This window comes from Tenrec ecaudatus, chromosome 1 (genome assembly GCF_050624435.1).
Source record: "Tenrec ecaudatus isolate mTenEca1 chromosome 1, mTenEca1.hap1, whole genome shotgun sequence".
In the NCBI taxonomy this organism is placed as follows: domain Eukaryota; kingdom Metazoa; phylum Chordata; class Mammalia; order Afrosoricida; family Tenrecidae; genus Tenrec; species Tenrec ecaudatus.
The window spans coordinates 13,490,676-13,504,074 of NC_134530.1; the positions used below are offsets into that span (position 1 = coordinate 13,490,676).

The 13,399-nt window shown below is 60.3% G+C and overlaps 1 protein-coding gene across 2 annotated transcripts; it reads left to right on the forward strand.

Annotated features, from left to right (window-relative positions):
- The first annotated feature begins 280 nt into the window (after nucleotides 1-280).
- PRKCSH (PRKCSH beta subunit of glucosidase II) lies at nucleotides 281-10,142 on the forward strand. Of its 2 annotated transcripts, none has more exons than XM_075547465.1 (18): nucleotides 281-438; nucleotides 801-912; nucleotides 1,139-1,255; nucleotides 1,909-2,004; nucleotides 2,079-2,136; nucleotides 3,428-3,545; nucleotides 4,985-5,114; nucleotides 6,314-6,398; nucleotides 7,029-7,107; nucleotides 7,706-7,792; nucleotides 8,002-8,175; nucleotides 8,252-8,348; nucleotides 8,728-8,797; nucleotides 9,044-9,133; nucleotides 9,268-9,342; nucleotides 9,424-9,523; nucleotides 9,602-9,760; nucleotides 9,848-10,142. In XM_075547465.1, the coding sequence occupies exons 2-17, from the start codon at nucleotides 828-830 to the stop codon at nucleotides 9,743-9,745; spliced, it is 1,605 nt and encodes a 534-aa protein (XP_075403580.1). In that variant the 5' UTR covers nucleotides 281-438; nucleotides 801-827; the 3' UTR covers nucleotides 9,746-9,760; nucleotides 9,848-10,142. The 2 variants fall into 2 exon arrangements, with proteins under 2 accessions (XP_075403580.1, XP_075403588.1); XM_075547473.1 differs by having other exon boundaries at nucleotides 8,002-8,154.
- Nucleotides 10,143-13,399: the final 3,257 nt, after the last annotated feature.

Genomic DNA, 13,399 nt, shown 5'->3' on the forward strand with positions numbered 1-13,399 from the left:
CTCCACGGCGGGGGCGGGTCCTAACAGGGGGCGTGTCCTGACAGGGGGCGGGGTTGAGCCGGGAAGCGAGGAGGCGGATGCCGAGGGACGGTTAGTTTGAGGTCACGTGTTCACGTCAGGGCCCCCGGCTCCTGCTTCGCGGGCACGGAGCAGAGATTTTCTTTTCCGGCTGCAGAAGCTGCCACTCCCAAGATGGAGGCACCTGGCGCCGCCATTAAGCGCGAGCCTTCCGCTCCACGGCCCTACCCAAGATGGCCGCCGCGGCTCGGGCGCGCCTGTCGCGCCGCACCCAGTATGGCGCCCCAGAGCGACGGCTCCGGGAGCGCGGCATGCCGCCGGAAGTGAGGCGTGCCCGCGCTTCCGCTTTCTTTCTGCTGCGGGAACTGGTCACTGGGCCAGGGGGGCGCGGTGGCTCTTGACCTTTGGCTCCCTCCGCGTGTAAGTGATGAGTTCGCGGGCGGGAGGTCACCCGATTTCCCAAAAGGGGCGGCCGGAGGGGAATGTGTGTTGCGGGGGGAAGACTGCTAATCCCTTAGGTTTCTTGGCGGCAATTGGGGACTTCGCTTCCCCCCACCCCCACGCCCCACGGAGGTTTTGAGATCCCCCCCCCATTAATTTGAACAGAACGTTCCTCGCCTTCCCTGGGTGATTGGACGCAAAGTGAGCCCCCACTGCCCGTTGGCGACGGGGGAGTCGAGTTGGCTGGAGGAAGGGCGCCCCCCTTTGGCTGGATCCTGGTCCCTTTCTTGCCGCGTTGTGCGGGGAAGGTGCACGTCTCCCTAGCCCTCTCGCTCCTCCAGAATCCGCTTCCGGCCTCGGCACCCGGGATGCTGCTGCTGCCGGCGCTGCTGCTGCTGCTGCCGGCCTGCTGGGCCGTGGAGGTCAAGCGGCCCCGAGGCGTCTCCCTCTCCAGTGAGTGCCCCCGCGCCCCGGCAGGAGGTGGGGGGTAGGGTGCAGGAGGGATCACCTTTGACTCCTGCAATTGGCACACCGGGCATTTTTCCTGGATTCCCAGCCCGGAGGTTGGGAAAGTGGTAGGGCTGGAGGGCTGTGATGGCAATTCACGTGTGTGTGTGTGTGTGTGCGCGCGCGCGCTCGCCCTGACCTGAGATGATAACCCCCTCTTCCTGGTCCCCAGACCACCACTTCTATGACGAGTCCAAGCCCTTCACTTGCCTGGACGGCTCGGCCACCATCCCCTCGGATCAGGTCAACGACGATTACTGCGACTGCAGGGACGGCTCCGATGAGCCCGGTGAGCTGTGAGCTCTCTCGCGGTTTGGTCCTGGTGCATTTCGTGACCACCTGCTTAGTGCCGGGCCCTGGCGCAGTGACCGCAAGTGACCTGGCCCAGCCTTTCCCTGGCTCCCAGTGGACAGGAAGGCAGGCCCCAAAGTGTGTAGTCAGCGTTCTGTGGAGGGAGCCTCAGGCCCTCACCCAGCCTGGGGTGTGGACCCACTTTCTGAAGGACCCTGCAGATTCCAAGGGGGAAGGGGGGAGGGTAAGGCAGAAGGGCAGTCTGGTCAGACACCAGAGGTAAAGGTGGGAGCAGCTTGTTTTGACGGTGCGGATGCGTGCATGGCCCTGGTAGCATAGTGGGCTGAACTGCTAACCACAAGGTCAGCAGTTTGAAACTACCAGCCTCTCAGCCAGAGAACGATGAGGCTATCTGCGCCCATAGCAACCTACAGTCGCCGTTGAAACCCACAGGGTTGCTGTAAGTCAGAATTGACCCGGTGGCAGTGAGCTTTGGGTGTTTGTGTGTCTACAGGTGTAGGTGGAGGCTGGCTGAGGGAGAGGTTTGGTTCTAGGCCCTATGTCTTGGGGTGCTGTGTGCCTGCGTGGGGAGATAGAGTTCTGTTGCCACTGACCCCTCTGAGCAATTGCCTCCCCCCTCACCAACCCCAGGCACTGCTGCCTGTCCTAACGGCAGCTTCCACTGCACCAACACTGGCTATAAGCCCCTGTACATCCCCTCCAGCCGAGTCAACGATGGAATTTGTGGTGAGTAAGGGCTGGGGGGTGCAATGGGAGAGCTGGCCCTACCATGTCTGATGGCATCCCGCCTCTGCCTTCAGACTGCTGTGACGGGACGGACGAATACAACAGCGGCATCATCTGCGAGAACACCTGCAAGTACGTAGGTGACCCCCCCCCTCCCCCGTGGATCAGACTCCTTTTCTGCTGTAGTTGTGGTCACATGCTTATGCTATGCCAGGCACCTTTACCACAATTTTCCCTGGTCTAGGAGCAGGTGCCATCCTTTCCCTAGTCAACAGGTGGAAAAAAGGAAACTCCCTGCTATCGACTCATAGGACAGGGTAGAACTGCCCTTGTGGGTTTCCAAGACTGTAACTCTTCATAGGAGCGGGAAGCCTCACCTGTCTTTTGTGGATTGGCAGGTGGTTTCAAACCGCTGATCTTGTGGTTAGCAGACCAACCTGTAACCACTATGCCACCTGATGCAAACAGATACTGAAAGGAAAACAGCTCTCCCAGGGCACTGGCGCTGGGAACTGGCAGAGCCAGGACGAGAACTCGCAGTGTTTTGTAGCCACACTGTGCAGCAGAGCCTGAAAGTCTAAAAGCCCACGGGCAGGTAATCCAAGTGACAGGAGTGGGGAATTGAGTTAGATCTAGTAGGGACAGCTGTGTCCACCTCCTGATGGTTGATGGCAACCCCTCCCCCTCAAACAAACAAACACACCTTCATGCTATGCTGTCGTTTCTGACTCCCTACCACCCTGTAGGGAAGCATAGAACTGCTCCCTTGGGTTTCTGAGGCTGTGAATCTTTACAAGAGCAGAGTTTCCTGTGGAGCAGCTGGTGGATCCGAACCAATGACCTTGCGAGCAGTCCACAGCTGAATGTGTAACTGGCTCCTCCACAAGTCACTGGGAGGCTGGAGACTCCGAGAAGCCCGGAGCTTGTGTAAACCAGTGGTTCTCAACCTGTGGGTCGCGACCCTTTCACAGGGGTCGCCTGAGTCCATCGGAAAACAAGAATTTCACAATATGTAGTTACATGTTGCTTTGTGATTAATCACTATGCTTGAATTATGTTCAATTTGTACATTGAAAATACATCCTGCATGTCAGGTATTTACATGACAGTTCATAGCAGTAGCAAAACTACAGTTAGGAGGTAACGATGAAAATGATGTTATGGTTGGGGGTCACCTCCACATGAGCTGTATTATTAAAGGTTTGCTGCATTAGGAAGGTTGAGAACCACTGGTGCAGACGCTTCTGGGTCCAGGGCATTTCCGTAGTGGCCAGGCTGTCTGTCTGGGAGCGTGACTTGCCCTTTATGTGCGTGGGCGCCCACCTCACCCCACCCCCTATGGGCTGAGCCCTTTGCAAGAGGCTGACCTGGTGGGCCCTGAGTGCCCCCTAGCGGTGGCCTGTGTGTCTCCCCTGCCTCCCAGAGAGAAGGGCAGGAAGGAGAGGGAGACACTGCAGCAGATGGCCGAGGTCACCCGGGAGGGCTTCCGCCTGAAGAAGATCTTCATCGAGGACTGGAAGAAGGCCCGGGAGGAGAAGGAGGTGAGGCCACACATACGCCCCCCCCCCATTCCATCCCATCCCACCACACCCCCACACTCACATATTCCAGTTGGTGCAGGGCTCTTCTGAAGGCATGGGCTGGCCAGGCAGGCAGGCAGGCAGAGCTGGCTGGGGGTTACATCTCTGCTACCACACCCCCCCAAAGAAAAACTGGTGTTTTCCTGGGGGTGAGTTACTGCTTGGTTGGCTCATTGAGGCCTCATAGGGGGTGTGGCTGTTGGGGCCACAGTTGCCAAGTGGGTGCCGAGGTCTCAAGCAGAGCTGGGGTATCAGGCCGACCTGGGCTGAAGTAGTATTGCCACCTCCTGGACATGAGGGGTGTCTCCTCCCTACCCCCACTCCCTGTCTCTAAGGTGGGACTGCTGACTGCATGAGTGCCCAGTTCCGAGGGAAACCCCCCAGGGGCCCTTGGGTTCCATAGGGTGGGTACTTGTGACCCCAAAGGGCATGTGTCCCTAGCTGTCCCTCTCTCCCATGCCTACCGCCTCCTGGGTCTGTTTGAAGGGCCAGAGTCCACAGGACTGTCCCTGGACTTCTGTCTGACCTGCTAAGCCAGGACTCAGGCTCTCTGCCCGCCAAAGAAAATTCCAGATCTCTCCTACCCAAGTTCACAGAACAAGAAGGGAGTAGCTATGTTGGGAGGGAGGTCAGCGCTAAGTGACCTTAGCCCTCTTGGGTGGCTGGAGGCAGCGGGGAGGGGGAAACAGGAGACCCTGACAGGAAGCCAGGCTTAAGTGTGGACCAAGGTTTTGGAAAGAATGCGATCCCCCGGGGACTCGGACTTGACTGATGGCTGAGTGACCTAAGACCCTGGCACCTTGGGCACCTTCCCACTGGCATCCTTAGGCTGGAGTGCCCCTCCCCCCAGTGCGAGCAGTCTTTCTTGGTGGAAATACCACAGAGTCCCAGAACGTGTCCTGGGTGGGGCAGACGGCTGTAGCTGCACCTGGACCTGCCTCTGGGACAGGTTGTCTAGTGGGAGGACACCCAGAGCTGTGGGGCGAACAGAAGCTCAGACACAAGAGACCCTCTCCCCCCTCCCCCCACTCCTCCTCTTGAGGGAGGGTGGTAGGGAAGGCTTCCTGGAGGAGCCCTCCATCCCTGCTGCAAGCTCTTACAGGTTTAGAGTTGGCTAGCGGGAGCGTGGCAGGCAGATGGATCTGTGCCGACCAAGGACTAGAGGAGGCCGAAAGGCATTTGGGGGTCTGACTGTTGAGGACAGACGGAGCCTGGTGTGGGAGGTGATGGAGCAGGTGGAGCGGTAGGGGTGGACAGGGGCTCGGAGACTGGGATGAGGTGTTTGGGTGTCTCTAGAGGGCCCTGGGAACCAGAGAGAGGAGAGACCCCAGTGCGCCTTCCTGTTGCCCTGTGGGGTGCAGGCCCAGTGAGAGCTGGGCCCTTGCCGTCTCCTCACCCAGAAAAAGCTCATTGAGCTGCAGGAGGGAAAGAAGTCCCTGGAGGACCAGGTGGAGCTGCTGCGGACGGTGAAGGAGGAGGCCGAGAAGCCGGAGAAGGAAGCCAAGGAGCAGCACCGGAAGCTGTGGGAAGGTACTCGTGGGCAGCCAGAGGATTCGCCTGTCCTTTCCCGGAAGGGATGGCCTGGGCCCGGGGCTTCTTGCTCTCTGTTGTTGCATCGTGGTTTCTTCCTTCCTTCTGTGCCTGCCTGTCTTCAACTGCGTGGGGTCATCGTATTTGAGAGTAATTTGAGCCCTTGAATCAGGTCTGTCTCCCGCGGTGGCAGTGGTGGCGATGGTGGGGTGTCACCTGCCCTTCTTTACCCAACTCCAGGCCTCTCAGGGAGAGTGGGTACTGGGATCTTGGAACGAGCGGGGTCATTTTCTGTTGATTGCTTTCTGAGTCACAGCTTCATTATTGGTTTGGTGGGGGCGGGGGGCAGTCTCCAGTCAGTCTCCCACCTTGGACTTGGGTTTAGAGCGTCTCTGCCCCACAGGGGCTCATCGAAACAGACACCTGACTGTTCAGCATCGGCAGCATTGCTTGGGGCAGCCGTTCTCAACCTGTGGGGAGGGGCGTCAAATGGCCTTTACACAGGGGTCGCCCGATTCATCACAGTAGCAAAATGACAGTGATGAAGTGGCAACGAAAATACTTTTATGGTTGGGGGTGTCACCAGCACATGAGCTGTGTTAGAGGGTTGTGGCGTTAGGGAGGTTGAGAACCACTGGTGTAGGGCAAAGGCGGCTTCCCGGGTTTCGGCTGAGCCTCAGCAGTTCTCTTAGTGTCTCGGCAGTTCCTGGTTGATCGCGATGGAGATGGACTCTCTGACTGATTTTGTGGTTGCCGGGGACTTGGGGGATCCCGAGGACTGGAGTGGAGCTGCCCCACAGGGTGTTCTTGGTGGCCCTCTGCCCAGGAGGGGTGCCTCCCCCGCCCTTTCACTCCTGATCGCACCCATTGGCCAGTCTCCTATCCCTCTCTTCAGAATCTGTGCTTCTCCCCCCTCCCTCGCCGCTCCTGTCTGTCTGCACCCTGCCCGGCCCCCCTGTTCAGAGCTCTCTGGATGCCGTTTCCTGGAAGCCTTCCCCCTCATCTGCTGCCTCCCCACTGGTCCTCAGGCGGCCCTCTTGACCCAGCACCACCCGCCCTGCCTGTCCTCAGAGAGCTCTGCCCCTCCAGTGCTTATGTGCCTGGCAGCCGACGGGTGCTCTCTGGGGTGCAGTGGTCCTGGGAGTAGCGGGGGAGGGAGGAGGAGACGGAGGTGGGGGCTGATGGCTGGTCCCCCACAGAGCAGCAGGCTGCCTCCAAGGCCCAGCAGGAGCAGGAGCTGGCGGCCAGCGCTTTCCAGGAGCTGGATGACGACGCAGATGGGATGTGAGTGCCCCCACCCCTGTCCCTCAGACACCAGCCAGAGGATGCCCGTCCTCACTGGTCTCCAGCCCTCTTCAGACTCACCTGTGAAATGGGTCCAGGCTGGGAAAGCCAGGGAGCCACTGACACCCCACCCCCACCCCTGGGTGCTGGTTGAGCTGGCTAGGAAACCTCAGGTGCAGGACATAGTGGTGGGGTCCTCTCACATCTCCCAGCCTGCTCGGCGGCCTGAGGACTTTGGCAGAAGCTGGACCTTGGTTTGGGTCCAGGCTGGTGAACAGGTCACTGACCACCTGGGCAGGGGCAGGGCAGAAGGGCAGCTTTCATGTGTCGGCTTCTGAGGGTAGAAGGAGGTGTCTCAGGGGTCTAGGGAGGTAGGGGTGCTGATATATAATCCCCCTCTGTCTCTGAGTCCCTAAAGCTATAAAGTAAGGGGTAAGAGGCAGGTGACTAGGGTCCCGAGTGGGTCCCCCAGCCCTCCTCTCCCCACTTCTGGGCCCCTTCCTCTATACCACCACAAGGTCCTGAAACATCCATGGGGAGGCAGACCACGTGGTTCCTGTGGTCTGCTGGGTACGTGGCTGGGAACCCTAACCCCCCCCCCTTCCCCCTGGCTGTGTCCTCACCTTTCAGGGTCACAGTGGCCGAACTGCAGACCCACCCGGAGCTGGACACGGATGGGGACGGGGTGCTCTCCGAAGGGGAAGCCCAGGTATTCTTGCCCTGGGTCTGAGGAGAGGATTCCCTCTAGGGTGGCCTCAGGGCAGTAGGATGGGGGCAGGCTGGCTGCTCCCTTGGGGAGTTCCCTGTAGGCCTCAGTGCAGGAGCTATGGGGAACCCGGCTGTGGCTGTCCCTGCCAGGCCACGCCTGGGTTCTCCCAGGCCTGTGGGACCTGGAAGGTCATGGCAATGCCTCGGTGGCAGAGCCAGATTGCCCACACCTGACACGCTTGGTTCCCTCTTCACCAGCTCCCATTCCACTTCCCTGCAGCACAGTAGTCCCCTGTGTGGCCCAGGCTGGCCCTCACAGCCTCTCCCTGCAAGGCCTGGCCCTTTCCCTCTCTCTGGAACTGTTTGCTCATCAGTGTCTGTCTGTCTGTCTCTCTCTCTCTCTCTTTCTGGCAGTTGCCCCTCCCCAGGTCTCTAGGTGCCCCCTCTGCACATCCTGGGGCTGTGAGCTGGCCTAGCCTGCCCCCTTGTGCACCTTCATGCCAGGCACTGCAGGCTGAGACCCTCCCTTGCCCACTGAGCACCTGGGGGGCAGGGGGAGGGCGGGAGGCCCAGATGCTCACGCAACCCCAACCACACAGGCCCTCCTTGGAGGGGACTCACAGACAGATGCCAGCACCTTTTATGACCGCCTCTGGTCCGCCATCAGGGACAAGTACCGGTCTGAGGTCAGTGAGGGCAGGGCAACTGCAGCCCTGCCCACGCCCAAGGCCACCCCTGGCCAACTGGACTCCCCATGCACCCTTCACCCCCAGCTACCCACACCCCCCTCCTTCAGGGCCCTCATGGGACTCCAGACCCAGGGAGAGGGGTCGGGTGAGGGTGGATCCCCCCACCAAGTCCAGGGCATCTACCCCGAACCCCTGCTTGTCCACAGGTGCTGCCCACTGACCTGCCAGCACCTGCCACTGAACCTGCGGAGCCCACAGAGGGGCAGCTGCCCCCAGTGCCCTCTCCACCCACCGAAGAGGAGGAGGAAGAAGAGGCTCCTGAGGAGGAGGAGGAAGAGGAGGAGGAGGAGGAGCTCGAGGTGCAGGGAGGGCAGCCCAAGGTGTGTGGAGGGCACAGAGGTGGGGCGGGACCCTGGGGGTGGGTTACTTGCTGATTCTCCCACTACCTGTCCCCAGGAAGCCCTGCCCCCTCAGGTGCCCCCCCAAGCGGCCAGCCCCTCCGAAGAGGACAAGCTGCCACCCTATGACGAGCAGACGCAAGCTTTCATAGACGGTGAGGCTGTGGGGCGGGGCCTCTCCTGCTCCACTCCCCCAAGCCAACCTTACTCTCCCTGCCTCCACCGACTGACTGGCCAGGGGTCCAAGGTCCAGGCCCCACCATGCCTGCTGGTGGCTGGGGGGGGAGGGTCGGGTCCTTGCACCCTTGCCTAGAAGCCTAGAGACCCTCCTGCCTCCCCATGGGCTGCAGCTATTGTGCCAACCTGAGAAAGCAAGGGGCCACCCGAGCCCTGGCCTCACTCCCTGGGTGCCAGTTGGGGTCTGCCCCAGGCTGGCAAGAGCCTCCTGGGGCCCAGTGAGAGGAGGAGGCTGGGTGGCTGCCATTCTGGGCCCTGCCTCAGCAGCCCCTTTGACCTCCCTGCCCTGCCCCCCAGCTGCCCAAGAGGCTCGCACCAAGTTTGAGGAGGCCGAACGGTCCTTGAGGGACATGGAAGAGTCCATCAGGTACTGGGGGCCCCACCTTCTCCCTCAACCCCCCACCCCCACCTCCCGCGTACACACGCGCACACAGCCCTGCTGCCAGGTTCCCCAGAGGAGATGTTAATTGGGTGTCTCCCAGGTAACTGGAGGCGGTGGCCAGGCCCCTGTGGGAGGGTCCCCGTGCTTGCGCCCAGGCTCCAGACTGAGTCCTGGGCTGGGCTGGGCGCCCAAGTCCGCGGCTCCTGCATCTGCCACCTGGCTTCCCGGCAGGAACCTGGAGCAGGAGATCTCCTTTGACTTCGGCCCCAGTGGGGAGTTCGCCTACCTCTACAGCCAGTGCTATGAGCTCACCACCAACGAGTGGGTTTGCAGACGGGGCCGGCCGGCCTTGGAGGCGCCTAGGGGCCCCAGGGTGGGGGTGGGGGTGTCAAGGTTGGTGGTGAGGACGCTGGGGCTCTTGAGTGTCCGCATCCACCAGCCCCGTCCCATGACAGGTATGTCTACCGGCTCTGCCCCTTCAAGCTGGTCTCTCAGAAACCGAAACTCGGAGGCTCCCCCACTAGCCTTGGGTGAGTGGGCCTAAACTCGCATCCCCCTCCTCGATCCCACCCCCTCCCCTCCCCCCTCAGCACGTCTCCCTCCCTCCACAGCACGTGGGGCGCCTGGGCCGGCCCTGACCACGACAAGTTCAGTGCCATGAAGTATGAACAGGGCACAGGCTGTTGGCAGGGCCCCAACCGCTCCACCACTGTGAGTGCCTGATGGGTGGGTGGGTCAGGGACACAGTGCCCCTCTGGGCCCCTCTGAGTATCCCCGGCCCCGCCCCAGGTGCGGCTCCTGTGTGGGAAGGAGACAGTGGTGACCAGCACCACAGAACCCAGCCGCTGCGAGTACCTGATGGAGCTGATGACGCCGGCCGCCTGCCCTGAACCGCCACCCGAGCTGCCCGACAGTGACCACGACGAGCTCTAGCCAGCCCGAGCCGAGGTAGCAGGCAGGGGGGTCCAGCCTTGGCCGCTCCGCCCTCCGGGGCTGTCCCTCTTCCTCGAGCTCATCTGTTCTCTCCTGCCCCAGAACCTCACGGCCTGACCAGCCCCACAGGCTGCCCCCCAGCCCTCATGGCAGACCCAGGCTGCCCACTGCGACCTCCGTGGAGGACAGGACAGTGAGCTCTGCCCGATCTCGGGACTAGCTGAGCCATCCCCCAGACCCTGGGGGCCTCCAGAGACCATGAAAGAGCCCGACTCCCAGTGTGCCCTCCCACCGCCTCACCAGCACCCCCCTACTCCTCCCCATACCTGCCTCCCCTTCTGGTGGGGTCAAGTGATGTGACCAGTGACCTGGAAACAATAAACACGGCCACCACCTCCCCCCGCGCCTGTGTGCCTTGATTTGCTTGCTGGGGACCAGGTGAGGGTGGGTCACCGGCGGGCCCTGGGCGGCTCCCAGCCACAGCTGGGTTTGGTGACACACCCCTCTCCCCCTGCACACACCCCACCACTGGCCTCCGGGTTCCCACCTGGGCCAGCCCCCCACCCTGTGGGAGGGAGGCAGTGGGTCTTGGTGGGGCCAAGCCTGGCTCCAGAGGAGACCGAGCCCCGTGGAGAAACAGCAGCCCGTGGGGGGGTAGGGGGGGTACGCTACACAGCCGACTTTGAGGGCACCCCGGACACGTTGCACAAACACCCAACGGCTGTAAGATTCTGAACTTTTTATTTTCTGGCATGAAAAGTACAAATAATTAAACAATTCCATGTAAAAGTCTGTTACCGTGGCCAGGCCTGTAATCCCGGTAATAAATAGTCTAAACGCAACGCAAAGTGTTCTTGTTGAATTTTTTTTTTTTGTCTTTTAAATCTTTTTTTTTTTTTAATCACCTCCAACATGGACTGTGTCGCGCTTTGAAACCTTCCAAATAAATAACAGGATGAAGGGAGGGCTGGAGGGGCTGAGGCCCCGCCCTGCTGTCCCCGCCCCTGGCCCCCTCCCTGGGAGCCCTGGCCCAGCCTGCCGCTGGGGTGAGGGGTCGGCTGCCAGGGAGGGGGCTGGGCTGAGTTCTGTGTTTTAGAAAAAGATGTCCCTTCCCAGTCCTGGGGGGTGGCAGGGACCTAGACCTGGATGAGGGGTGGGGAGGCGCCCCTCTCCAAGGCCCAGTCCCCCCTGAGTGGGGGACAAACCCAGCCCTTATTGCTCACAAACGCCTTGGGCACGCTTCCCACGTGGGCACACGTGTTGGCGCAGAGGGCCCCAAGAACAGCAGGGGGGGAGGGGCCCCTGGGGGTGCCGGCCCTGCTGAGGGAGAGGGTAGGAGGACTCAGAACCACAAGAATAAATAGGTTTGTGTATCAACAAGCTAGGGTCTTCAGCTAAGAAGGACTGAAAAAATTCTCAAGACAAGAGCAAAAAATTATTCCGTTGAGACCTTAGACGTCGCTGGCCGTGGGCCGGGCACACACACGGGGTGCCGCGGCTACCTTGACTGTTATTGTCAGGGCTTTAAGGATGCCACTTCCCCTTTTATAAATAAATTAGGCGTAACCACGTCTCGGCAAAACAGAAAGCGGCATCGTTCCTTCTAACCTGCAAACTGGATGAAGTAACAGAAATATACACAAATGTCCTTACAACAGGGAATAATAAATAGCTAACATAGCAATAAGTTAAAACTACAAGAAGCTAAATTCGGCAAAAAAGTACAAGAAAGTTAACTGGTGCCAGTTTGTGTCTTTTTTTTTTTTATCTCTTCTGTGTTTTCTCTTTTTTTGTTGGTTTTTTATTTTTCCTCTTCTGTTGGTTTTTTTTTTTGTCACTTTTTTTCCCCTCTTTCTGCAGCAGGAGCTCCACAGACGTTTAATACAAACACTGGGAGGGGTCGGGGAGAGAGAGCTGGACAGTCAGATGGGACCACGGCCGGACACCAAACGCCGGGACACGGGGAGAAGGCAACTCAAGCTAACATCGGGGATTGTAATGCTCAGTTCTGACTAGGCCCGCTGGTGGGGGGTGGCTGTGAGGGCTCCCTTTTGTGGTGGGGGCTTGGGGGCTGCATGGCGAGGGTCCAGGCCTCTGGCTTCTGTCAGACATGTTTTAAAGGAATAAAAACTAGTTGGGGAAGAGGGTACTGGGTAGAGGGGAGGGGGAGGGTGTAAAATTCCGACAGAAGCCATGGTCGGGCCAGGCTTGGGATGGTGGCGGTGGGCCCGCATTCACTGCCCTCACCAGTCTGGAAAGAGAAAAACCCAGCAAACCAAAGAAGGGGTCACGAGTGGGCGGGAGGGAGTGCGGGGCAGGGCCCCTGGGCCCATCCACCTTGGGCCTGGTGGGCATGGGGTGCTTGCTGTGGGGGAGACTCAGGGCGGGGCTGCCCCCTTGGCTCTGTGGGCCACCCCAGGGGCAGAAGGTCCTTTGGCCTCAAGTGTTGAGGGGCGGGGGCTGCTCCCAGCCCACTGTGGTGCCAAAGTGGAACGAGGTATCGTGTGTCTGGATGTGTGGGCGCCGCGTGGGCACGTCTGTGTTCGTGGGCAGCAGGGAGACCGGTGGTGACCCAGGAGAGAAGTCTGCAGAGAACCTGGGGCCAGGCTGTGGCTGAGGATGCCGCGAGGCTGGCCAAGCAGGAGGAGGTGGAGGGCTAGGCTAGAGAATGGGACCTCTCACGGGGGCCTGGTGCTGTGGGCCTGACTGTGTCCCTGGATGCTGTGTCTGTGTACCCGTGTCCACGTGTCTGTAGCCCCCACCCCTTCACCTCCTCCTTTCTCTCTGACCAAAGCCCCATGTCTAGGTGGAGCCTGTTGGGGTGGGGGGTGGGGTGCATCAACGGAGCTGTGTCCCTGGGGTGTCCACGTGGCCCCTGCGGGCCCTGAGCGGCTGTGGTTTGGTAAGTGTTGGCCCTGTGGACTCCAGCCCCAAAGCCCTGCCTGCCTCCTGCTCCCGGCCCCCGGTGGTAAACATAACCTGCCAAAATATTTTCTTTATGGTTTTTTTTTGTCTTTTTTGTGGTTTTTTTTTTCAAGTTCAAGAATCCCCAGTAAAAATTCTCCACGAGGTCTTTTTCCCTTTTTACAAAAATAGAGTTTTTCTTCCCCTCCCACCCCCCCCTTTTTTTTCATTTTGTTTCTGCTTCCAGCCCCTCCCTCTCCCCACGCTCCACTGAGGGGGGCTCTGTCGTGGCGATGCCCACACCCTCCTCACGTTTCTCTTGGTTGGGGATTTTTAAACCCGTTCCCCGCCCCCAGGCCCTCCCTTGGAGATGTTTGGGTGTCCTGGACGGAGGAGGTCCTGGGGGCAGGGGACCCCCAGCACCTCCTGAGCTCATGGTGGTAGAGGGTGGGGCAGGGGGGAGGGGCACATCTCTGCTTTCTTTTTAGCCGAAAAAGAAACAAAAACCATCGCCAAGAACAAAACCAAGACGAGAGAGTGAACAGCCCAGCCTGGGAGGTGGGGGACCCCAAGCACCCCCATTCCCTGCAGACCCTCCTGCCCCCTGAGTGCTCACCCTGTGGCTCCCGCAGGGATGTGGGGCCTCGTGCCGTCTGTGGTCTGCCTGCGCTGTCTCTCTCGGGCCCCTTCTCTCTCTCTTTCTCTCTCTCTCTCTCTGCTGCCCGGGGAGGGGTGGGGAGGCGCTGCGGC